Genomic DNA, 26,167 nt, shown 5'->3' with positions numbered 1-26,167 from the left:
CTGTCTTCATTTTAACAAATAATTTGTTTTACTTGTCTGACTTTTTAATGAACTTCCCAATTAAAAGCAGATGTCATTTTTCACAGAACATAAATTATAAACAATTTTATTACTAGCAGGCAAAACATGTATAAATAGTATTGAATTTGCCTGCAAGCATTGGGAAGAATCTATAAAATGATGGGATTTCTCACTTGGTAACCCTACTTCCGCCTTAACTTATGGGTTAATTTAAAGCTTAGTGAACCGTAGCTTTCATTTCCAAGAGAAATTTAACTGAGAGAGTCTCTCAGAATGTTTATGCCCATCTAAGAAGGGGATGAGTTCAGAAAACAAAGAGAGAATATTGTACTCTGTGATCACTAAGTTTAAATCTACCTGCTATCACCTGCTTATGAAACCTTCACCAACTCATTAAGTTTAAATGCTTAGAAAATTTTTTCCTTTTTTTTTAGTTTTGACTTTTATAAAAATTCTTCATATATATTCCTTCCTTTTCTTTTTCTTTGCCCTTCTTCTTCCTCCTCCTCTTCTTCCTTTTCCTGCTTCTCCTTCTTCTTGTCATTTGTCAGCCCTTAAATAAAAATTCCCACAAAGCATGGCTTCTTATAGTTGCTATCGCAACTCAAGGTAATATTACTGTGATAATAATAACAGTGAAGCTGAGTCTTTGAGGTGGACACCTAAAAAGACATTTTCTTATGTCTTAATACAGTCACACCTTAAATCCCTACAACCTTCCTGTGCTACTCTTTAGCGTCCATTTGGTGGCATTCAGTGCAGTGGCCTTAGATTTCTGTGATATCCATTACTCCAAAGGCCTTTACTTCAGTTTCCCACTCCTGTGGCCACACTTGTTTCCATGGTATCACCCAAAAGTGCTCTCATCCCACCCCCCCCTTTTTTTTTAACATCTTTATTGGGGTGTAATTGCTTTACAATGGTGTGTTAGTTTCTGCTTTATAACAGAGTGCATCAGTTATACATATACATATGTTCCCATATCTCTTCCCTCTTGCGTCTCCCTCCCTCGCACCCTCCCTATCCCACCCCTCCAGGCGGTCACAAAGCACCGAGCCGGTATCCCTGTGCCATGCGGCTGCTTCCCACTGGCTATCTACCTTACGTTTGTTAGTACATATATGTCCATGTCTCTCTCTCAGCCTATCACAGTTCACCCTTTCCCCTCCCCATATCCTCAAGTCCGTTCTCCAGTAGGTCTGTGTCTTTATTCCTGTTTTACCCCTAGGTTCTTCCCCCCTTTCCTTTCACCTTTTCCTGGTTTCCCTCCTTGTAGGATTCAGCATGGACCAAGGCTATTTGTGAGTAAACTCAATCACCCATTGTCTCTGTTTCTTCCTACTTCTCAAAGAAGATGAAACAATTAGCACACTTTTTCTGATTAGATCTATTTAAAAAGCAAATGATCTATTATCAATTAGCCTTACAAATTCTTTTCTTTATCAGCCATTAATTCCCTATTTTGTCCCCATAACAACCAGTACAAAACTTTCAAGCTCTTTTAAAATTCTCAACCAGGCTTTAACCTAACTTCACAGTCACTTAGTCATTCAAAGCGAAATCACTTGACTCTTTTCTTCTCTGTCCTTTTTTGTCTCTTTTTCACTTTTCTTCTCCCAGTGTGTTTCCCATTCCCCTCTCTTCCAAATTTAAGCCTTCATCCATTCTTCTAAGTCCTACCTTTTCCATCTCTTCATTTTGTATCTCTCTTCATTACTTTTTTAATAAATTTATTTATTTAGTTAGTTAGTTATGTATTTATTTATTTTTGGCTGCATTGGGTCTTCGTTGCTGCACGCGGGCTTTCTCTAGCTGTGGTAAGCGGGGGCTACTTTTCGTTGTGGTGCATGGGCTTCTCATTGCGGTGGCTTCTCTTGTGGGTAGGTGTGTGGGCTTCAGTAGTTGTGGCACGCGGGCTCAATAGTTGTGGCTCGCGGGCTCTAGAGCACAGGCTCAGTAGTTGTAGCACACGGACTTAGCTACTCCGCAGCATGTGGGATCTTCTCGGACCAGGGATCAAATCCTTGTCCCCTGCATTGGCAGGCAATTCTGAACCACTGCGCCACCAGGGAAGCCCCTCTCTCTTCATTCTTAATACCTCATTTAGTCTCTCATAAAATAGAAAACATAAACATTGCTTCTCAACCCTTAAGACACTATTCTACCTTTTTCATGACTAGCAGGTTGAATTGTGTCTAACATTTATATGTTAAAGTCGTAACCCCCAGTGTCTCAGAATGTGATCTTATTTGGAAATAGTATTGTTGCAGATGTAATTAGTTAAGATGGGGTCATCAGAGTGTACCCTAATTCAGTATGACTTATAAAAAGGGGAAATTTGAACACAGAGGCAGACACCCATAGAGGGAAGATGATGTGAAGAGACAAAGGGAGAAGACAGCCATCTACAAGGCCAAGAGAGGTGCTTGGAACAGGTTGTAGCCTCACAGCCCCAAGAAGGAACCAACACTGTTGATACCTTGATTTTAGACTTCTAAAATCTAAATCAGAGGACTGTGAGAGGATAAATTTCTGTTGTTCAGGCCACTGATCTTGTTGTACAGATATCCCTCAGTATCCTTGGGGCATTGGTTCTTCCAAGACCCCTCACAGATACCAGAATCTGTGGATGCTCAAGTCTCATAGTCAGCCTTCCATATCCATGGTTTCCCCATCCACAGAGTCAACCAACCACAAATCATAAACATAGTAGTATATGTATTAAAAAAAGCCTGTGTTTAAGTGGACCCTTGCAGTTCAAACCCATGCTGTTGAAGGGTCAACTGTACTTAGTTACAAGAACCCTAGGAAATAAATACAGCTTCTTCATTTTCTGTCTCCCTGGCCTCCCCACCCACTAATCCTTTACCTGCATTAGGAGAAGCTGCTCTTTCTCAAGTAACAGATGACTTGAAGCTCTCTGTGCACTTGGCCTCTGAGACACCACCTTCTCTGGTTCTCCCATCTGTCTGATGGTTCCTGGCTCCTTCTAAATCTCTTTCAATGCCATCTCTTCCTCCAGTCTCCCTTTACATGAAATGCTTAACCTTTGGCTCTTTTCTCTTCTCATTTCATACTTTGCTCATGTGGAGTTATCCAATCCCACAGTGATAATATAGGTTTTATCTTAGATTTCTAGACTTAAAGATCTCCAACTCTTACATCTTTTCTCAACTCCAGTCTTCTTTTTAGAAGTTCCTGTGGAAGATTGACTTATAGGTTTCTTACCAGCACTTTAACTCAACTAAAATTATTATTTTCTCCTCCGAACCTTCCCCCATTTTTCTTTCTTGGCTAAAGAACTTGCAGCCCTTCCGTCACCCAGATTAGAGACCTCAAAGTCACATTATTCTTCCTCTCCCCTCACTTCAGATCATCTCTCAAATTTAGTCAATTCTTACCTCTATCTCCTTCTTACCTTCTCATCCTAGGCCTACTACTTTAGTTTCTCAGAATCTTTCACTAGGTCCACTACAATTACATTGTATAGTACTATGAATCTGAGCCTACAAACTATAATATTTGTATGAAATATTGCTGGCTTGTTTAAAAAACTGTTTTTTAGTCAACATAAGCCTGATTCTGAGCTCCCATCGTATGACTGGCGACACATTCAATCTGTCATTGTTGGAGCCCCTTTCCAGGGTTCTGTAAATGTTCCTGGGTCCATACGCACCACAGCACTGGGGAAGCCACTGTGGTCATCAATTCACTTGGCTTCCCTCTGAGGCAATCATTGTCTCAGCCTGTATAGAGGCCGCAGTTTCAGTGGCTCTGCTGCTTCTGTGCCTGTTTGAGGTGCCAGGCTGGTCTGACTTCCAGTCTCCCTGGAGGGAATACACAGCCGTCCTCAGGGAAGCCGTGCATGTCTTCATGGCACTGCCCTGAGAGGACCCTGCATCTCCTCCACACGCCTCACCTCACATCCAGGCTTCTCTGCGGTGCCAGCCAGATCTCCCTGTCTTCGTATGGCCCTCGCCTTTATCTCCTTGTCGTTTACCACATCTCTCATAATGTCTTTATTGGACTTAGTCTTTTTATAAAAGGCAGGAGGGAAAATGACTTGCAGATAAGTTCTGCTTTTGGTCTTAATATAAGCTTCACTAAGGCAAGAGGGGCATAGAAAATAATTGACTTTCTTCTTGAAACAGGGCAGGTAGGACAATATAGGAAGAACACAAATTATCCTGCCACATGCCTAACTGGCATCTGGGCCTCCTGTCTTTCTGTTTTGCAGTTAATCATTTTGTGACGTCATCAAAGTTACCTTTGGACAAGCTGAGACTAGGCCAGTGTTTTCTCAAGCATCTCCTAAAATGCCCTTTGGATACAAAATAAAATACAGACTCTTGTGACTTTTTTTTTTTTTTTTACCGTACGCGGGCCTCTCACTGTCGTGGCCTCTCCCGTTGCGGAGCACAGGCTCCGGATGCGCAGGCTCAGCGGCCATGGCCCACAGGGCCCAGCCGCTACGCGGGCCTCTCACTGTCGTGGCCTCTCCCGTTGCGGAGCACAGGCTCCGGACGCGCAGGCTCAGCGGCCATGGCTCACGGGCCCAGCCGCTCCGCGGCATGTGGGATCCTCCCGGACCGGGGCACGAACCCGTGTCCCCTGCATCGGCAGGCGGACTCGCAACCACTGCGCCACCAGGGAAGCCCTCTTGTGACTTTTAAAGCCCCCCGTGACCTGCCCTTTGCCTGCCCCCAAGCCTGTACGTCTCTGTGAATCTAAGCTTCCTTGGTCTGCTTATCACTCCCATGCATACCACAGACTTTCTCACCTCTGAGACTTTGGTTAGTTGGACCCCTCACAGAGAATCTCTTTTCCCCTACTTTATTCCTCTTCTTTTTCAAAGTTAGTTGCTAATTATAATCTTAGAGTTGACATGGGAAGAATAAAGCTAAAAAGCAGGCAAGCCTGAGGTCACAATTTGGTTACCAAAGAGGAGGGAGGAGTAGACGTCAGGGCAAAGTGTTAGCAACTGAGGCAGAAAATCTAAGCAGAAACAGAAGCCGTGGACAGAATTTGATATGTAGTTCAAGATTGGACCCGACAGAAACTGGCTAAGAAGCCAGACAAAGCACCCACATTCAGGATGTCTGGATAATATTTTGAGGTCAGTACATTGGGCAGAGAGGGTCTGTCTGAAGCTCCACTTCAGCCTAGGGAGTGATTTTAGTTGATGATCCATAGGCTCAACGTTGGTCCAGATTCCTTTTCTGAAATGGTTGTTGATCTCTCCAGTACTTGTCTTTCCCTTCTTAGAGTGTTGCTTATTGCTCAATTAAAACAATTAATGCCTTCCTAGCATTTCAGTCGTTCACATGTCTGATTTCCCCACAGCAGTGAAATTCTAAAAAACAAGGGCCATGATGTATTAATTTCTGGATTCCCTGTAACACCCAGTAGATGGGCCCGGGACATGAGTTAAACGCAGCTAGTGTTAGTTGGGTCAGTGGATGACTCCATTGGACAGGAACCTGGCAGCAAAATGTTACCCTGAGTCAGCCCTGGCTGGACTTCTAAACTGCTGTTCATAAGTGACATTCAGTTTGGCTAGGAAGTCATGAGTCTCTCTGTCTACTGCATGGTCATCATCGAGACTACAAACTAAACACAGCTCTATGGGAACTCTCCCGATTCTGAGGCAACAGAGAAATAATGGGCAAAACTTCATGATGGTGGACGCAATGCTGCAGTTCTCAAGTGTTAAGAGGAAAGCAATCTATTCACACTAATGTGTGAATGTCTGCCAACTTCTTAACCATCCTTGACTTCTGTTTTTCTTTTTTCTTTTCTTTTCCACCACCCCACAGCCGATTTTTGGAAGTGAACGTTTTATTAACCCAAACACAAGAATGCAATTTCAGGTAATGTTGAAAAGTAAAGTGATCTGCAGAGTGGCCAAAGCCAACACAGCCTCTGTGTTGCACCTACTGTTAAGGACAAAGCACCACAGTACTTTCTCTTCTGAAGCTGCACACTTGCACACTCCCATGATGGTAACAGGGTGTTGATGGGGAGTACAGGCACAGAAAGGGTGATGCAGGCTGTTTGGATTCTTTGTAAACCTGGTAGTTGTATACAGGGATTCCCTGCATCATGAATCCAGAGATTTAAACTTTTTCTTTTTTCAGTTTTATTGAGGTATAATTGACACAAAATTGTAAGCTATTTGGAGTGTTTATCATAATGATTTCATATATGTATATGTTGTGAAAGAATTCCCTCCATCTAGTTAATTAACACATCTATCACCTCACATATTTATCTTTGTGGATATGTAAATTTCAGCTATATAGTACAGTGTATTCCCTTAGTAATTTCAATTATATAGTACAGCGTTAACTCTAATCACCACGTAAAACGTTAGATCCTCAAAACTTATTCATCTTATAGATGAAATTTTTTACTCTCCTACCAATGTCTCCTTATTTCCTCCACCCCCCAGTCCCTGGCAATCACTTTTCTACTCTGTTTCTATGAGTATGACATTTTTAGACTCCACATCTAAGTGATGAAGAGACTTAAAGTTTTTTCTTCACATATTCAGTAAGCCCCTGAGAACCCAGACTGAGAAAGACGAAAAGGAACTGCTCACAAGGGGGCTTTTAGCGGGTAATCAGAAAGGGTTAGACACATCTCACTTTGTATGAGTTATCACAAGAAACAGTAAAGGGAAATTGTTTGATGTCACCAGTATTGTTTTACCCGAACCCTCACATTTTGAAAAGTACTGTCACTTCTTACCTATCACTATGCAGTACTTTTGAAAGCTGAGTCTGTTGAATATGTTACTGGCTTGACACCATTTCTTTGAGACATTCCTACTACCTGGGATCGAGGTGCAGCATCACCTCATGGTAGCTGGCTTTTGTAGTCATTTTGCTTCTGCATTCCAGAAACAAGAAGAACCACTGGCTGTGTATGTTACACGCATGTCTGTGCATTTAAAAATGTATTTGAAACTGCTGGGTATTTAGTTTCTTCTTGCTACTTTAGCTTTGAGATCTTATTTTCCTTATAGGCAACTTGAAGCCTTTATTCTTCATAGTCCTTTAAATAGACTGTTGCAGGGTCTAAAAGGCTTAGGGCGTATTTGGGAGGAATCTGTGAGAGTATTTGCTAATGGAATGTGAGTCTGTGAGTGTGTATGAGTGTGTGTGAGGGGTGTGTGTGTGTGTGTGTGTGTGTGTGTGTGTGTGTAGAAGTGGGTGGTGGGTACTGACTTCAGGAGCTTATGCACAGCCTTTCCAGAGAGACAGGCTCAAGAGGATGTCAGCAGCTGAATTCTTCCCACTCAAAATCTCTTCTGCCTAGTTCTTCATATCTCAGTTAAGGGCAACTCAATCCATCCAGTTACTCAGGTGAAAAGAGTCTTGATTCTTCTTTCTCTTACTCATAGGAAATCACCTGGGCTGTGTCATCTGAGTAGATCCAGAATATCCTTTCATTTCTCATGACCTCCACTGCTGTCCTGGGGAATGACCTACCTCCATCTTTCCTGGCTAATTGCAGTAGCTTCCTCAGGAATCACTGTGCATGCATCCCTGCACCCCTCCACCAGCAAAGTATTCTCAAACGACAGCCCTGTGCTTTTATTTTTGTTTGTTTTTTTTCCAGTTATGTCAGACCCTATGCCCCAGACCTTCCAACAGCTTCACACTTCTCTCAGAATGAAAGACTTCAGTGTTTACAACGCCCTGCCTCTGGATCCTCCCACTCTGCCGCCACCGTGGCCCTCTTACTGCTTCTCCCCCTGCTTCCTCCGTGGCACACTCAGCTCTACCGCGCTGTGTCCTTGCTCTTCCTCCACCCCAGCAGGGAAACTCCCACCTGGGAGCCTTTACTCTAGCTGTGCCCTCAACCTGGAAAATTCTTTCTCCAGAGATCCTCTTGGCTCATCCCCTCACTTCCTGCCCATCTTTGCTCAAATCTCACTACTCAAAAAGCCTACCCTGACCACCATATTTAATACTGCACACAACTCCCACCCTGCGTGGCACCTGAGAGTCCCCTAACCTGCTCTACTTGTCTCTATTCTACAGTGTGGTCATCTTCAAGCTAACCAGAAAATGTACTGATTTACCATGTTTGTTGGTTATAAACAAAATAAAATACGTGGTACATCACCACCATCACTAACACTGGAGCTAAATTCACTGGCCTAGATGGTGTATTTAGAAGAATGCTTGGCATAGATTAGACCTGCCAAATACATAGTTGAACAAATGACTGCCTCATAATGTTTATTGCTCTTATAAATGAGATCTTTATTAGAAAAGATAATTGGCTATTGTTGCTATCTAGGAATGTTATTGGTTTTCTTACATTGATCTTGTATATAACAACTAAAAGTCATTGTTCTAATCTATGTCTGATGTTCCTTGTGGGTAAAATATACGGATACCCCCTTCCCAACTTAATCTGCTTGACTTAGGAAAATCTTCATAACAAGTGAACATCAAAACCTAGTAATTCTCCCCATGGTTGAATTACATGTTGAGATCCTGAAGATATCTCCAACAGATTCTCTAGAAAATTAAAAAGTAAGTCTTTTGATGACATTAATATAAACTGCAATCACCTAGTCGGCCAGTGGCACACTGATTGTAGGCAAATTGTGTTAGATGAAAATAATTTGGCCAGCTAGACTTTATTAATTTTGATTTAAAAATTGGAAACATCAATAGCCCCCAATCTGGCTCTACTCCTTACTTAATCAACTTGAAGAAAATGTGATTAAGAGGAACAAAAATCTAAGAAAAACAAGGACAAGACACTAAAGAAAAAATAGTGATTCTCAGAAAACACAAATCTTGGGACAATTTCTTCCCGACTTCCTGTGTAATTAAATTTTTATCCAAAAACTATGTTGAACCAAGGAGGAAGAAATAAATGTATTTCTGCTCCAAACGTTATTTTGAAGACTTGCTTATGAGTGTAATTTGTTATGATTTGATTTGATTTAAAAAATTTATTCTGCCACACATCCTTTTGCTTCAGTATTAGCAACAAGCACCCTGCTCTGTGTGCCTGAACCACAGGCTCCACTTGGTGGCCAAGCACTGAACAGAATAAAGGAAACAAGAAGCTTCCAAGCCATGTTTTTCCCTGCATCTTTTGGAATATTTGGATGGACTGAGAAGAAAGAAAGCAGCAACTATTATTCAAAGATTGCTTTGGTGACATCTGTCATTTCTGCTGTAAACTGTCAGTCCCAAATCCAGTAGGGTAATTATGGAAAATATAGCTAAAAACCAAAATTTTACTAGGGCCTGAAATCCAGGAATTTGAAGCACAGCCAATTCACCATTGAATTTACATCTGATTCACTAGAGAAGCCGAAGCATATGTGAAATGGTGGTGGCTCTTTCTGCACTGCAGAGAAGTAAGGCTCAGGAAAGCAAAATGCCCTGTGGGAGGCCACTTACTAAGTCTGGAGTAAAAAATGTATTTCCATTTCTCTGCTCTTGCCCACAGGCTCTCCTTGATTCAGTAGCTATGATTTCTTCCTTATGGCCAGGAAGCGAAACACCACAGTTCTTTCATCTCTAGGTGATATGCAAAATCACAGTTCTTCCCTGTTTGCAGTCTGTCTGTGTCTCTGTTGAAATGCACCACAGTGAGGGCAGAGTTCAGATGGCCTGTGGACACTGAACTCGGTACTCATCCAAGAGTGAGATGACCCTTGCTTTTGTGTATGTCGGCGAGAAATGCCTGGGAAAGGAGCACAAGAAGTAACTGTGGCCCAGCTGGCCATCCAGCTCCGCATGATCAGAGACTTTCAGCTTTTCAAGGGCTCACTGCCACTCTCCAAAAGCGTAAACATTTCTTCTCAAAAATGTTCTGCTCAAAGCAGACTTTCAAATATTCTCTGATTAAAATCGCCAGGTTTATTTTGTTTGTCTCATCTGTTAATGCAGTCATGTAAAATTCTATGATTCGTTGTCAGTGAGTTAATTCTCCTCGGTGCTGAACCAAATGGGACTGTAGACTTAAAAGGCTGAACGAGAAATGAGCTATATCTAATGAGATGTCCTCCGAAGCGGCCATGTCCTACACATGAGCCAGACACATGCTTCTGCCACATGTGATTTGGGCCAGTCATCTCCACAACTGATAGTTTCTTAGCAGTTTATAAATATGTTCCCTATTGTTTCTTGTCCATCTTCTCCCACTTAAAAATTATATTCTGAAGTCAAATTCATAAGGAAAATAATTTACCGCTTGGTACTGGGTCATTTAAACACACCCCATCCACTTCATCAGGGAAGTGAATAAAAACTTACTAAACATATTGGGAGTATTTTGTTTCTTTTCCATTGGAGTAGCTAATATTTTTTTACTTTTTAAATTGAATGGCTGGATAATTTTTATACCAATCCATAATTTTATTTGAAAAGCTAACCTGGGACTGTTTACAAAAAGGGGCGGGGAGAAGAAACCATTTTCGCCTTCTTGTCTATCAGTGCTAATCCTCTTAAAAGTACCCTTAAAATCAAGGGATGCAAGAGAAACTCCATTTCCTCAGCAAATGGAATACTGAAAGGTACAGTTTATAAAGGTCACTACTGTGAGTGAACAAGGAAAGTAATGGAGTGACCTGTGGACACACCCTGAGCCCAGCCTGAGCCACACGTCTTTATTGGCTCAGAGATACACAGGTCCATCTGTCAAACTGAAAAGCCAAGGAAATGGCAGCCTTTGACTTTCTGCTGGTGGGGACAAGTACTGGAAATATTTTATTGCAAAGTGACTGAAACCCAGTCAGAGGTTTAATACTTAGCAGGCAGGCAGCAATGGCTTAGAGAAAAAGGACCAAGATTTTCTCTGTTGGGCTCCTCCAGCCTGGACAACAGGGACAACTAAGTTTTTTAAATAGCATGCTGGATTCAGATGACTCTGGAAAGTTTTGTCTCAAAAATAAAATAGGCGAAGCATCCCCTAAGAAAAATGGCTAGGGAGATACGTCATCAGAACGGTATGGAAGCGCATCAGAAACTGCCTATAGATTGCCCAAAGAAAACAGAACCAATTTTCTGAGAAGATTGCATAGAAATATTGAGTAGATCCAGCTTCATCTACTGCCCAGAGTTCATTTGAAAATGTAATTAAAAAGACTGGGGATGGAGAATAAGAAAAGATAGGAGGCACAAAATGGTCCTTTACAGTTTCCTTGGAAGGTCACAGCCCACTTTATATAACACATTATGAGGCACAAGGTTACAGTGGGTTTTCAAAGACTTGGCTCTACTCCAGAAGTCTCTCTTTAATGTCATTTGCAAAATTTATACTAAAGGCAGATTTATGAACTCTGTTAGAGAACAAGTATTTCTCTTCTTATTCATAGAGAAGAACTTTATTATTTTGGTCCAGTTGCAAAATATAGCTTGAGTTTGGCTGTAAATTCTCAGTTATATATGTAAGGAATTGTGTTTATTTAGAAATAATAAGGCTTCTAATTTCAAATCAGAAAATCCCAGGGTCATATAAGGACTTTTATCAGTTTCAGGTCTTATCCAGACCTTATGGAAGTTTCACCTCTGTAATTCTAAGTTAATGTGTTTAATCTTTCTGTGGTGTAAAAAGCACTGTTTATCACCTCTCTGCAGAGCTGAGGCCAGGATACTGGTTGAGAAAGCAGGTTCTAGAGTCAAACTACCTGAATTTGAGTTCTGGCTCTTTCACCTACTAGTGTTGAAACCTTGGGCAAGTTCTTAACCCTTCTGAGCCTCAGTTACCCCATCTGTAAAATGAGGATAATAGTAGTTCCTACCTTGTAGGAGTGTGGTGAAGGTTAAGTGAGATACTATATGTAAAGTATTTAGCACAGTGCTAGCATACGGGAAGAAGAATTAACGCTTACGCTCTTGCAGACAGTTAAGATACCAACACCGTAGAGTTTAGTTTTGTCCAGACTGAGCACGTAATGGCTGTAACCTATCTCTCCATATCCTAACCTCCTCTCCACTTTCCTTCCCCCAGCTCTCTGGGCCTCCCCTAGTTTCTCCATATTTAAGTGTTCTTCCTCTAACGAGCACAGAAGATTCTGGTCAATGCCAATTTTTTGAAAGAATTACCTGCTTTACTCTATGTCTTCACATATTGAGCATTTCTTACTTGAGTTCATTGAGGATTAATGCCCCACAGATCTTAACAGACAGAAAATAGAGAATGGATCCAAAAGACAGGAAACGGACTAACTGGGTAGCTAGAGGGATTGGGATAAAACAAAAAAAGAAACAAGGACTTGTGGAAGCAAATGAACCCGTAGCTGGTTCAGCTCTTTTTAGCCACAACTGTAGTGTTTCTCAGCATTGTTCCAGCCAGAGCATTGGTCCCCTGAGATGATTAGCAAACAAATGGTTTCTTGGTCAAAGGAGTTTGTCCAAAACGTTTCACACCACGTTTTCCTCTAGGAGTCTCAGTGCATGTTAACATAGTAAAAATTCTAAGAAGTACTACAGTAAAGAAACCTGCTTTATTTTGCTTATCTCATATTATTAATCAATACATAAAACTGACCAGGACATTTGGAGAAGGCTTCCACTATTGTTATTTCAGAACTGGGAAACAGGAATTCCCATAAATAATGAACAAATTTTGGGGCACTAATGAACCATGATAAAACTGACGGGAAGAAAAGTGGGACTAATATTTAGTGAGTGCCTATTATGTATGCCAGAAATTATGCTAACTGCTTTAGAAATATTTGCTTTTTCCCGATAAGGTTAAAATAGTCGTTTTTAAGTGGGAGGGATATTTACAGTGCTTTACGAAATAATATCATGGCACATATTAGCAGTCCTTAAATGGGGACAGATAGCTCTTTAAGAAATGAAGGATCTTGAAAACTCACGTAGCCCATCTTCATGCCTAAGAATATTGCTTTTGTATTCACTGAGAAACTTGGAGATTCTGGGGTCTCTCTACCCTCAGTTCCCTGGAATGTAGCATTGTATACAAACCTGTGAATAGTCCTAGTTCTGCCACGTATTGGATATGTAACCTTGAATAACATACTCCTCTGAGCCTGTGTAAATACTAGGAAAATAATAACATCTAACCTAAGTTTGTGAGGGTTTTACTTTAAAAGTATAAGCTCGTAATTGGTGCTCAAAAAAATGCCAGTGCCTTAATCTACCATACTTATTCTTGCATCCATTGATGAAAATATTTTTCTCTTACACAATTACTAGAACAGGTTCTATGAAGTCCATAAAATAATATGTACAATTTCTATTTTCAGCATCTACCAACTGTGATTTGAAATGCTACCATTTTGTGTGTATGTACGTGTGTATTTGTGTGTTTGTAGAAACAGCATGTATTTAATACACTTCATAATGCAGTATATATAAAATTATATAAAATAGCAGTTTATGTATTGTTAAAGAAAAGAACTATGTTTTATTCTTTCTTTATATTCCTCAAGACATCTATCCCAGCATGGTCCCAGGTACACAGTATTTAGTTGTCTTGTGAAATAAATGAATGGAAATGATAGCGGTAAATTGCGCTAAAATTGTATTATTGTATACAATATAATGTAACAAATGTAACTTAATAATAGGACATTTTGCACTGGGGAGCAAGCCAGGATGGAGTCAGACTGTGATTTTTTAAATTTGGTGATAAATTTCTGATGCTTTAACAAACAGCATATGCTCACTGCTCAGTCTCAGCTGAGATGGGTACCAGAAAATTTGCTGACAAGACTCCTATGTTAGAGATAAGCATTATTTTATGAAACTAGATCTGTCTTCAGTTCTTTTGCAAGAAATTTGAATTTTCCTTCAAATAAGTTGAATGTTAATATGTTTGATTTACTTCAACTCTTATTATTTTCTTTCTTCTCTATTTACTGTTTTTCACCCTCATGCAATAGAAAGTAAAAAACTACCTCTTTTCCTTTGTTGAAATGTTTATAAATCGTTAACAGTGAAACACTGATAGGTGAAACTGGGGTCAGGATGGAGAGAATACTGCACAATAACAGCTATTAACTTTGTGCAGAGTAACAGGTCCTAATTTCAGTTCTAAGTGTAGGCAGATGCACAAACAACCATATGCTATGAGATTTCCCTTTCTTTCTTGTGCATATTTGCCCACATTGCCAGTGAGACTAAATTGTGGGAGAGAAATGTTTTTACATTTTACATTACATAGGTAAAAATGAGTTAGAGATTGAAAAACACTGATGACCGTATTTTGGGTATACTTTCAGGTATTGTTAAGGGAAATGGCGAGTGACCTGAATTCAGGGCAACCAGACCCTCCATCAATCACACATCCCAATTGACCAGCCCCTTTCTACTATCATCCCCTCTCCCTTTTTAACCTCTTTTCTGTGTCTCTTTCTTTTTTTACCTACGTCTTGTTACTCAAACCTGGAATGTAGCATTGACTCCTTTATGATTTGAAAGTAATGACGGGTTGCTGATACATTCAACACATGTAAATGTCCTCTGAGTCTTACCAGAGATTCCAAAGGGGAGGATGTGTAAAATAAACTGAAGAATGATCTCTTGTAGGCACGGAATTCCGCAGTGGAGAAGCTGAAGAGTGAGGCACTGGGGATTCTGCTCTCCAAGGAGTATGCGGAGAAAGAACACCTACAGCTGTCTAACCAGAAACTGAATTGGCTTCAAGAGGAATTTGGTCGGCTCATGGTGGAAAGGAAAACCTGGTTAAAAAAGGCAAATGATTTTTTTCACAGCGCAAACAAGGTCAGTGTGAGGTGAAGCTGGTAATTTTAGGTCATCAGGGCAAACCAGTAAGAGACCCAATGACTTCAGGCTGGAACACATCACAGAAATCTCGACTCCACTTAGAGTTTCAAAACTGATAGCAGCAAAAAGGAGCTTTTAAAATATATTCCTACTCTGGCCATTATTTTGTACTCAAAACTAAGAGATTCTGTGCTTTGACATGTAAAAGGTCACTGAAAAAAAAAAAAAAAGGAGACTTTTATCTTAGAGCTCTCATTGTTCTGTTTGAGGTGGACATTTATGCCAACATGGTAGTGTTTCTCCTGGAGGAATGGAATTATCATAAAATATATCAAGGTTAACCAAAAAAACCCTTGAAACTTTTACCAAAAAAATCTTTCTCTTTTTAAAAATCCTCTTTCATTTATTAGGTGAAGATACATAAATATTGCAGGCTTTTGGCACGCAAACCATAAGGCTCTGGTTGACTGCCCTGCCTTGCTTTGCCTTTTTTTTTTAAATTGGAGTATAGTTGATTTACAATGTTGTGTTAGTTTCAGGTGTACAGCAGAGTGATTCAGTTATACATACATATATATCTTTTTTTTCAGATTATTTTCCCTTATAGGTTATTAAAAAATACTGAGTATAATTACCTGTGCTATACAGTAGGTCCTTGTTGGTTATCTGTTTTATATATAGTAGTGGGTATATGTTAATCCCAAACTCCTAATTTATCTCTCCCCACACACTTTAAATCAGCCAAAGGGAGATCTTGCTTTGGACTGTTTCCAGGCCTTTTTGAGTGGGAGAAGTGCTCTATTTTCATTTAAGATTGATTGTAGCAGGTGGCTCTTACTGTGTGGTAATGTTCATGTGTTCACATCACTTGAGTATCTGAGGATGGCGATAATGTTTGAAAAAATTTCTGCCTTTCCCAATCGAACATACACCTTCAAACTGCCTTATTGGAATTAATACCTTAAATTTCACTGATGTAAAACTGGGTAATGTGACAGAAAATGAATGGGGAACCCACAGAGGGTAGGTATATTGTGATTTAAAGTCATAACATCAGCAATCTGAATACAGTGTCCTGGTAGGTATCAAAATTGTTACTTAATTTTGAATTTTTTACTAATAGGAAACTTGGAAAACATGAATAGTAAAGTTCCAAAATAGAGGTGGTAGAATTGTGGTAGAAAAAAAACACATGTCAAAGAAATATTTGTCAAATCATTATTGTTTGGGATTTCTTTGTTTTAAGAGAAGAAACATAATTTCTGGAGCTGTTGAGCTAAGTAAATGGTAAGTGCTGGTTAAATTTCTCTTCAATATTCCTGATTTTGAATAAGAGTTTTGTTTGTTTGTTTGTTTTTTTGCGGTACGCGGGCCTCTCACTGTTGTGGCCTCTCCCATTGTGGAGCACAGGCTCCGGATGCGCAGGCTCAGCGGCCATGGCTCACCAGCCGCTCCGCAGCATGTGGGATCCTCCGGGACCAGGGCACGAACCCATGTCCCCTGCATTGGCAGGCGGACTCTCAACCACTGAACCACCAGGGAAGCCCTGAATAAAAGATTTTTAAACTTGCATTACATTCACATTCTACAAAATGAGTGGGTCATCTTCCAGTTAGTTAATGCTGTTTCTAAGGAAAACAGTTATAGAACATGTTGCTGTGATAAGATGCTTCTAGCAGAAGCCCTATACATTACAGTCCTGCAAAATGGAGAATTTCTCTCTCTCTCTCTCTCTCTCATTCTCACTCCCTCACTCTTGCTTTCCCTGCTGTCATTATCTGGTAGCTTGCCAGGGAAATTTTTCTTTTTACATTATTCTTGGGCCTTGAGGGAGGAGGAATGATATCTCTTGCAAGAGTAGTTTTTAAAAAATTGAAGAACCGAGTGGTTACTTTTTCAAGCTTATACGATAATTAAGGTCAAATCCTAACAAATCCTGTTTCTTAACCCCAAACACTTGACTTCTAGATCCCCTTTCATCATCTGAATGCCCATGGCATTCAAATTATAATTAGTTCAGTTGGGACTTACCCATACTATAGAATTCTTTATAACCAAGTAGTACTTAGAAAGGTTTAGAATTTATTTTCCCTTTTCAAAGCATCAGGGAAATAATTTCCAACTCCAAATCTAAGAATTCAGTTTGAAAGATGATATATACTTTTACCTCAGCAAAAATGGAAGCTGGAGTTTGGAAAGTAGATGTTTAAATCATGACTCTTGAAATGAGTTATTTACCATATTATTAAGACACAATAAATGATGAAATAATATAGTAAATAAATCCGTTTAAATTAAAGAAGGAAATTCTTCTCAAGGCTTGTAAATGGCATTTTTCTTTTTGATTTATATTGTAGAATCTCCAAATTTTATAAAATTACCATTTTACCCCATTCTGGGCATAACACTCATAAATAATCCTAGTTAAAATAAAGCACTGGATTTAAGGTATTAATATAAATTCAAAATCCCTTAAAATATTTTTTTCTAGTCTGAAAGTTTTGTTTTCACTAGTGAAGGAGTACTTTCAGTTTACATCTTCAATTTACCTCTGAAGCACTGAACTTTCCTTTTGAGAATTCACTTTTTTGTGCCTTGAGGGCGCTGGGTTTTTCTGATTGTGATCGTCTACATCCTTGATGAAGCCATGCTGCCAACAGCTGTGAGGTGTCTGAGACTTTTCACCCAACTTTTCAGCTAACATATTAACTTGCCACAGTTCATGGATGCTCACAGAAGACCTGTGGCTTCTGACTCAGTTTTGAAAGACTTTATTACTCAAAGCAAAAGAGGTAACCAGAGTGTCAAATGTCACATCAGTTCCCCAAGTCCCAGTTCCCCAGGGGGTGATGCAGATGGACCCCAATGGATGAGGGCACTGCTGCAGGGAAAGAATCCTAAACTTGGGGAATTGGCTGTTTTACAGCAAACAGTAAGCAAGCCTACTCTTTGTCTCAGAGGAAGATGTTCCTTCAACCCTTAAGGTTGCAAATCCAACACTGAGAATGGCCCAGATAAAGAAGGGTCAGATATACAGATTGCCAACAAACACATGAAAGAATGCTCAACATCATTAATCATTAGAGAAATGCAAATCAAAACTACAATGAGATATCATCTCACACCGGTCAGAATGGCCATCATCAAAAAATCTAGAAATAAATGCTGGAGAGGGTGTGGAGAAAAGGGAACACTCTTGCACTGTTGGTGGGAATGTAAATTGATACAGTCACTATGGAGAACAGTATGGAGGTTCCTTAAAAAACTAAAAATAGAACTACCATATGACCCAGCAATCCCACTACTGGGCATATACCCTGAGAAAACCATAATTCAAAAACAGTCATATACCAAAATGTTCATTGCAGCTCTATTTACAATAGCCAGGACATGGAAGCAACCTAAGTGTCCATTATCGGATGAATGGATAAAGAAGATATGGCACATATATACAATGGAATATTACTCAGCTATAAAAGGAAATGAAATTGAGTTATTTGTAGTGAGGTGAATGGACCTAGAGTCTGTCATACAGAGTGAAGTAAGTCAGAAAGAGAAAAACAAATACAGTATGCTAACACATATATATGGAATCTAAGGGAAAAAAAAAAGGTCATGAAGAACCTAGGGGTAAGACAGGAATAAAGACACAGACCTACTAGAGAATGGACTTGAGGATATGGGGAGGGGGAAGGGGAAGCTGTGACAAAGCGAGAGAGTGGCATGGACATATATACACTACCAAATGTAAAATAGATAGCTAGTGGGAAGCAGGTACATAGCACAGGGAGATCAGCTCCGTGGTTTGTGACCACCTAGAGGGGTGGGATAGAGAGGGTGGGAGGGAGGGAGACACAAGAGGGAAGAGATATGGGAACATATGTATATGTATAACTGATTCACTTTGTTATAAAGCAGAAACTAACACACCATTGTAAAGCAATTATACTCCAATAAAGATGTTAAAAAAAGAAAAAAAAGAGGGGTCAGAGTCAGGCATTCTTGACACACCAGTAAGGTGGGTAGGAGCAGTGGAGACTCGCCACACACATGCAAATAAGGATGTTAGCACTGTGAAAAAAAAGGGAGCGTCAGGGCTTTCAAAAAGAAACATACCTCGAGAACCAATTTCACTCTTGATAAATGGAATCATTTTTAGCAAACAATGTCTTGTTCTAAATTTGTTAAAGCTAGGTCAATATTCTTCAATTTCTGTGTCAAATGCCAGTGTGAAACAATGTTAGTGCCGTGGGTAATATATGAATTAGTGAATGTAACAGCTTGAGTGTTTTTGCTTAGTACAATGCAAAACATATGATTTTTAAGATAACCTTTAACTTTTTAAAATTTTGTTAAAATAAAATGAAATGAATGTCATAATCTCATCTGCAGAATGGACTACTGTTAGTATGTCTTCCGTATCATATTTATTTCTTTTTCATCCAGATTTTTATCATATGTTTCTGGTATTTTCTGTTGCAATCATCTGGAAACCCTCCTCTTTTTCCCTTCTTTCCTTTTACTGTCACCTGTCCCTCTCTCTCTACCAATTCTATCAATATCTAGGGATATTGTTATTTACTAGAAAAAAGTCACAATAATTTTTTAAATTGAAGTTGCTAAATAAGTAGTGTGGCAAATTTATGAGAATAATTACCCTCTTTTTTTACGGATTCATTTATTTAATAAATATTTATTGAGCAACTACTATGTGTCAGGGACTGTTCTAAATGCTGGGGATATAGCAGAGAATAAAACATACAAAAAAATCGATAAGCCAATGTAATTCCAATATGTGAAATTCAATAAAATATAATTATCACCTAATTGTCCACATTGGCAAGAGTGCCCACTGCCTTTACTCTGTAGTTTCAGGAGTGAAATTGATTACCTTTTAATCCTGCTAGGGGTTAATGATTACCCAAAGCTCAAGAGTCTGTTTCTTACCTAGAGAATGTCTTGTCTTTGGCTTGAGGTGTGACCGTTTGTACCTGAAATGGTGGCGATGTTAGCACACAGGACCTCAGGAGTAGTGTTGCTACTGATGCTTTTCTTTTTCTTTTTTTTAAATTGAAGTATAGTTGATTTACAACATTATGTTATTTTCAGGTGTACAACATAGTGATTCAACGTTTTTGAAGATTATACTACATTTAAAGTTATTATAAAACAATGGCCATATTTCCCTGTGCTGTACAATATATCCTTGTTGCTTATCTGTTTTATACATAGTAGTTTGTATCTCTTAATTTCGTATTCCTATCTTGCCGGTCCCCCTCCATCTCCCCACTGGTAACCATTGGTTTTTTCCTCTGTATCTGTGAGTCTGCTTCTGTTTTGTTATATACATTCCTTTGCTTAATATTCTAGATTCCACATATAAGTGATAACATAGAGTATTTGTCTTTCTATCTCTAACTTATTTCACTAAGTATAGTATTCTCTACAGCCATCTACACTGATGTAAATGACAGACTTTCATTCTTTTTATGGCTGAGTAGTATTCTATTATATATACATACCACATCTTCTTGATCCATTCATCTGTTGATGGACACTTAAGTTGCTTCTGTATCTTGTAAATAATGCTGCTATGAACATTAGGGTGCATGAATTTTTTCAAAACAGTGTTTTATATTCTTTGGATATATACCCGGAGTGGGATAGCTGGATCATGCAGTAGTTCTATTTTTAGTTTTTTTATTATTATTTTTTTTTTTTACATCTTTATTGGAGTATAATTGCTTTACAATGGTGTGTTAGTTTCTGCTTTATAACAGAGTGAGTCAGTTATACATATATATATGTTCCCATATCTCTTCCCTCTTTGTCTCCCTCCCTCCCACCCTCCCTATCCCACCCCTCCAGACAGCCACAAAGAACCGAGCCGGTTTCCCTGTGCCATGCGGCTGCTTCCCACTGGCTATCTACCTTACGTTTGTTAGTATATATATGTCCATGTCTCTCTCTCGCCCTAACACACCTCACCCTTCCCCCTCCCCATATCCTCAAGTCTGTTCTCCAGTAGGTCTCTGTCTTTATTCCTGTTTTACCCCTAGGTTCTTCATAACATTTTTTTTTCTTAAATTCCATATATATGTGTTAGCATACGGTATTTGTCCTTCTCTTTCTGACTTACTTCACTCTGTATGACAGACTCTAGATCTATCCACCTCATTACAAATAGCTCAATTTCGTTTCTTTTTATGGCTGAGTAATATTCCATTGTATATATGTGCCACATCTTCTTTATCCATTCATCCGACGACGGGCACTTAGGTTGTTTCCATCTCCGGGCTATTGTAAATAGAGCTGCAATGAACATTTTGGTACATGACTCTTTCTGAATTCTGGTTTCCTCAGGGTATATACCTAGTAGTGGGATTGCTGGGTCATATGGTAGTTCTATTTGTAGTTTTTTAAGGAACCTCCATACTGTTCTCCATAGTGGCTGAACCAATTCACATTCCCACCAGCAGTGCAAGAGTGTTCCCTTTTCTCCACACCCTCTCCAGCATTTATTGTTTCTAGATTTTTTGATGATGGCCATTCTGACTGGTGTGAGATGATATCTCATTGTAGTTTTGATTTGCATTTCTCTAATGATTAATGATGTTGAGCATTCTTTCATGTGTTTGTTGGCAGTCTGTATATCTTCTTTGGAGAAATGTCTATTTAGGTCTTCTGCCCATTTTTGGATTGGGTTGTTTATTTTTTTGTTATTGAGCTGCATGAGCTGCCTGTAAATTTTAGAGATTAATCCTTTGTCAGTTGATTCATTTGCAAATATTTTCTCCCATTCTGAGGGCTGTCTTTTGGTCTTGTTTATGGTTTCCTTTGCTGTGCAAAAGCTTTGAAGTTTCATTAGGTCCCATTTGTTTATTTTTGTTTTTATCTCCATTACTCTAGGAGGTGGGTCAAAAAGGATCTTGCTGTGATTTATGTCATAGAGTGTTCTGCCTATGTTTTCCTCTAAGAGTTTGATAGTTTCTGGCCTTACATTTAGGTCTTTAATCCATTTTGAGCTTATTTTTGTGTATGGTGCTAGGGAGTGATCTAATCGCATTCTTCTACATATACCTGTCCAGTTTGCCCAGCACCACTTATTGAAGAGGCTGTCCTTTCTCCACTGTACATTCCTGCCTCCTTTATCAAAGATAAGGTAACCATATGTGCGTGGGTTTATCTCTGGGATTTCTATCCTGTTCCATTGATCTATCTTTCTGTTTTTGTGCCAGTACCATACTGTCTTGATTACTGTAGCTTTGTAGTATAGTCTGAAGTCAGGGAGCCTGATTTCTCCAGCTCTGTTTTTCGTTCTCAAGATTGCTTTGGCTATTCGGGGTCTTTTGTGTTTCCATACAAATTGTGAAATTTTTTGTTCTAGTTCTGTGAAAAATGCCAGTGATAGTTTGATAGGGATTGCACTAAATCTGTAGATTGTTTTGGGTAGTAGAGTCATGTTGATTCTTCCAATCCAAGAACATGGTATATCTCTCCATCTATTTGTATCATCCTTAATTTCTTTCATCAGTTTCTTATAATTTTCTGCAAAGAGGTCTTTTGTCTCCTTAGGTAGGTTTATTCCTAGATATTTTATTCTTTTTGTTGTAATGGTAAAGGGGAGTGTTTTCTTGATTTCACTTTCAGGTTTTTCATCATTAATGTATAGGAATGCCAGAGATTTCTGTGCATTAATTTTGTATACTGCTACTTTACCAAATTCATTGATTAGCTCTAGTAGTTTTCTGGTAGAATCTTTAGGATTCTCTATGTATCTGTATCTCTATGTATCTCATGTCATCTGAAAACAGTGACAGCTTTACTTCTTTTTTTTCCGATTTGAATTCCTTTTATTTCCATTTCCTCTCTGATTGCTGTGGCTAAAACTTCCAAAACTATGTTGAATAAGAGTGGTGAGAGTGGGCAACCTTATCTTGTTCCTGATCTTAGTGGAAATGCTCTCAGTTTTTCACCATTGAGGACGATGTTGGCTGTGGGTTTGTCATACATGGCCTTTATTATGTTGAGGAAAGTTCCCTCTATGCCTACTTTCTGGAGGGTTTTTATCATAAATGGGTGTTGAATTTTGTCAAAAGCTTTCTCTGCATCTGTTGAGATGACCATATGGTTTTTCTCCTTCACTTTATTAATATGGTGTATCCCATTGATTGATTTGCGTATATTGAAGAGTCCTTGCATTCCTGGAATAAATCGCACTTGATCATGGTGTTTGATCCTTTTAATGTGCTGTTGGATTCTGTTTGCTAGTGTTTTGTTGAGGATTTTTGCATCTATGTTCATCAGTGACATTGGCCTGTACTTTCCTTTCTTTGTGACATCCTTATCTGGTTTTGGTATCAGGGTGATGGTGGCCTCGTAGAATGAGTGTTGGAGTGTTCCTCCCTCTGCTATATTTTGGAAGTGTTTGAGAAGGATAGGCGTTAGCTCTTCTCTAAATGTTTCAAACAATTCGCCTGTGAAGCCATCTGGTCCTGGGCTTTTGTTTGTTGGAAGATTTTTAATCACAGTTTCAATTTCAGTGCTTGTGATTGGTCTGTTCATATTTTCTATTTCTTCCTGATTCAGTCTTGGCAGGTTGTGCATTTCTAAGAATTTGTCCATTTCTTCCAGGTTGTCCATTTTACTGGCATAGAGTTGCTTGTAGTAATCTCTCATGATCTCTTGTATTTCTGCAGTGTCAGTTGTTACTTCTCCTTTTTCATTTCTAATTCTGTTGATTTGAGTCTTCTCCCTTTTTTTCTTGATGAGTCTGGCTAATGGTTTATCAATTTTGTTTATCTTCTCAAAGAACCAGCTTTTAGTTTTATTGACCTCTGCTATCATTTCCTTCATTTCTTTTTCATTTATTTCTGATCTGCTTTTAATGATTTCTTTCCTTCTGCTAACTTTGGGGTTTTCTTGTTCTTCTTTCTCTAATTGCTTTAGGTGCAAGGTTAAGTTGTTTATTCGAGATGTTTCCTGTTTCTTAAGGTAGCATTGTATTGCTATAAACTTCCCTCTTAGAACTGCTTTTGCTGCATCCCATAAGTTTTGGGTCATCGTGTCTCCATTGTCATTTGTTTCTAGGTATTTTTTGATTTCCTCTTTGATTTCTTCACTGATCACTTCATTATTAAGTTGTGTATTGTTTACCCTCCATGTGTCTGTATTTTTTACAGACATTTTCCTGTAACTTATATCTAGTCTCATAGCATTGTGGTTGGAAAAGATACTTGATACAATTTCAATTTTCTTAAATTTACCAACGCTTGATTTGTAACCCAAGATATGATCTATCCTGGAGAATGTTCCGTGGGCACTTGAGAAAAATGTGTATTCTGTTGTTTTTGGATGGAATGTCCTATAAATATCAATTAAGTCCATCTTGTTTAATGTATCATTTAAAGCTTGTGGTTCCTTATTTATTTTCATTTTGGATGATCTGTCCATTGGTGAAAGTGGGGTGTTAAAGTCCCCTAGTATGAATGTGTTACTGTCAGTTTCCCCTTTTATGGCTGTTAGTATTTGCTTTATGTATTGAGGTACTCCTATGTTAGGGGCATAAATATTTACAATTGTAATATCTTCTTCTTGGATCGATCCCTTGATCATTATGTAGTGTCCTTCTTTGTCTCTTCTAATAGTCTTTATTTTAAAGTCTATTTTGTCTGATATGAGAATTGCTACTCCAGCTTTCTTTTGGTTTCCATCTGCATGGAATATCTTTTTCCATCCCCTCACTTTCAGTCTGTATGTGTCTCTAGGTCTGAAGTGGGTCTCTTGTAGACAGCATATATATGAGTCTTGTTTTTGTATCCATTCAGCCAGTCTGTGTCTTTTGGTGGGAGCATTTAATACATTTACATTTAAGGTAATTATCAATATGTATGTTCCTATTCCCATTTTCTAAATTGTTTTGAGTTTGTTATTGTAGGTCTTTTCCTTCTCTTGTGTTTCTTGCCTAGAGAAGATCCTTTAGCATTTGTTGTAAAGCTGGTTTGGTGGTGCTGAACTCTCTCAGCTTTTGCTTGTCTGTAAAGGTTTTAATTTCTCCATCAAATCTGAATGAGATCCTTGCTGGGTAGAGTAATCTTGGTTGTAGGTTTTTCTCCTTCATCACTTTAAATATGTCCTGCCAGTCCCTTCTGGCTTGCAGAGTTTCTGCTGAAAGATCAGCTGTTAACCTTATGGGGATTCCCTTGTGTGTTATTTGTTGTTCTTCCCTTGCTCCTTTTAATATGTGTTCTTTGTATTTAATTTTTGACAGTTTGATTAATGTGTCTTGGCACATTTCTCCTTGGATTTATCCTGTATGGGACTCTCTGTGCTTACTGGACTTCATTAACTATTTACTTTCCCATATTAGGGAAGTTTTCAACTATAATCTCTTCAAATATTTTCTCAGTCCCTTTCTTTTTCTCTTCTTCTTCTGGGACCCCTATAATTCGAATGTTGGTGCGTTTAATGTTGTCCCAGAGGTCTCTGAGACTGTCCTCAGTTCTTTTCATTCTTTTTTCTTTATTCTGCTCTGCAGCAGCTATTTACATTTTATCCTCCAGGTCACTTATCTGTTCTTCTGCCTCAGTTATTCTGGTATTGATCCCTTCTAGAGTATTTTTAATTTCACTTATTGTGTTGTTCATTGTTGCTTGTTTCATCTTTAGTTCTTCTAGGTCCTTGTTAAATGTTTCTTGCATTTTCTCTATTTTATTTCCAAGATTTTGGATCATCTTTACTATCATTATTCTGAATTCTTTTTCAGGTAGACTGCCTATTTCATCTTCATTTGTTAGGTCTGGTGGGTTTTTATCTTGCTCCTTCATCTGTTGTGTGTTTTTCTGTCTTCTCATTTTGCTTATCTTACTGTGTTTGGGGTCTCCTTTTTGCAGGCTGCAGGTTCGTAGTTCCCGTTGTTTTTGGTGTGTGTCCCCAGTGGCTAAAGTTGGTTCAGTGGGTTGTGTAGGCTTCCTGGTGGAGGGGCCTAGTGCCTGTGTTCTGGTGGATGAGGCTGGATCTTGTCTTTCTGGTGGGCAGGTCCACGTCTGGTGGTGTGTTTTGGGGTGTCTGTGGACTTATTATCATTTTAGGCAGCCTCTCCTAATGGGTGGAGTTGTGTTCCTGTCTTGCTAGTTGTTTTGCATAGGGTGTCTAGCACTGTAGCTTGCTGGTTGTTGAGTGAAGCTGGGTGTTGGTGTTGAGATGGAGATCTCTGGGAGATTTTTGCCATTTGATATTACGTGGAGCTGGGAGGTCTCTTGTGGACCAGTGTCCTGAACTTGGCTCTCCCACCTCAGAGGCACAGCACTGGCTCCTGGCTGCAGCACAAAGAGCCTTTCATCCACACAGCTCAGAATAAAAGGGAGAAAAAGTAGAAAGGAAGAAAGAAAGAAAGAAAGAAAGAAAGAAAG

At 39.1% G+C, this 26,167-nt stretch overlaps 1 protein-coding gene across 1 annotated transcript in view; it reads left to right on the top strand.

Annotated features, from left to right (window-relative positions):
• The window catches only part of CCDC141 (coiled-coil domain containing 141), a 207,312-nt gene that overhangs the window by 91,279 nt on the left and 89,866 nt on the right, over window positions 1–26,167 (top strand). The window contains exon 7 of the mRNA XM_007450727.1: window positions 14,559–14,753. Within this exon, the coding sequence (XP_007450789.1) occupies window positions 14,559–14,753 (195 nt within the window). The remainder of the gene's footprint in view (window positions 1–14,558; window positions 14,754–26,167) is intronic.

This window comes from Lipotes vexillifer, unplaced genomic scaffold (genome assembly GCF_000442215.2).
Source record: "Lipotes vexillifer unplaced genomic scaffold, Lipotes_vexillifer_v1.1 scaffold29, whole genome shotgun sequence".
Taxonomy (NCBI): Eukaryota; Metazoa; Chordata; class Mammalia; order Artiodactyla; family Lipotidae; genus Lipotes; species Lipotes vexillifer.
This window is presented reverse-complemented; position numbering and strand designations above follow the sequence as displayed.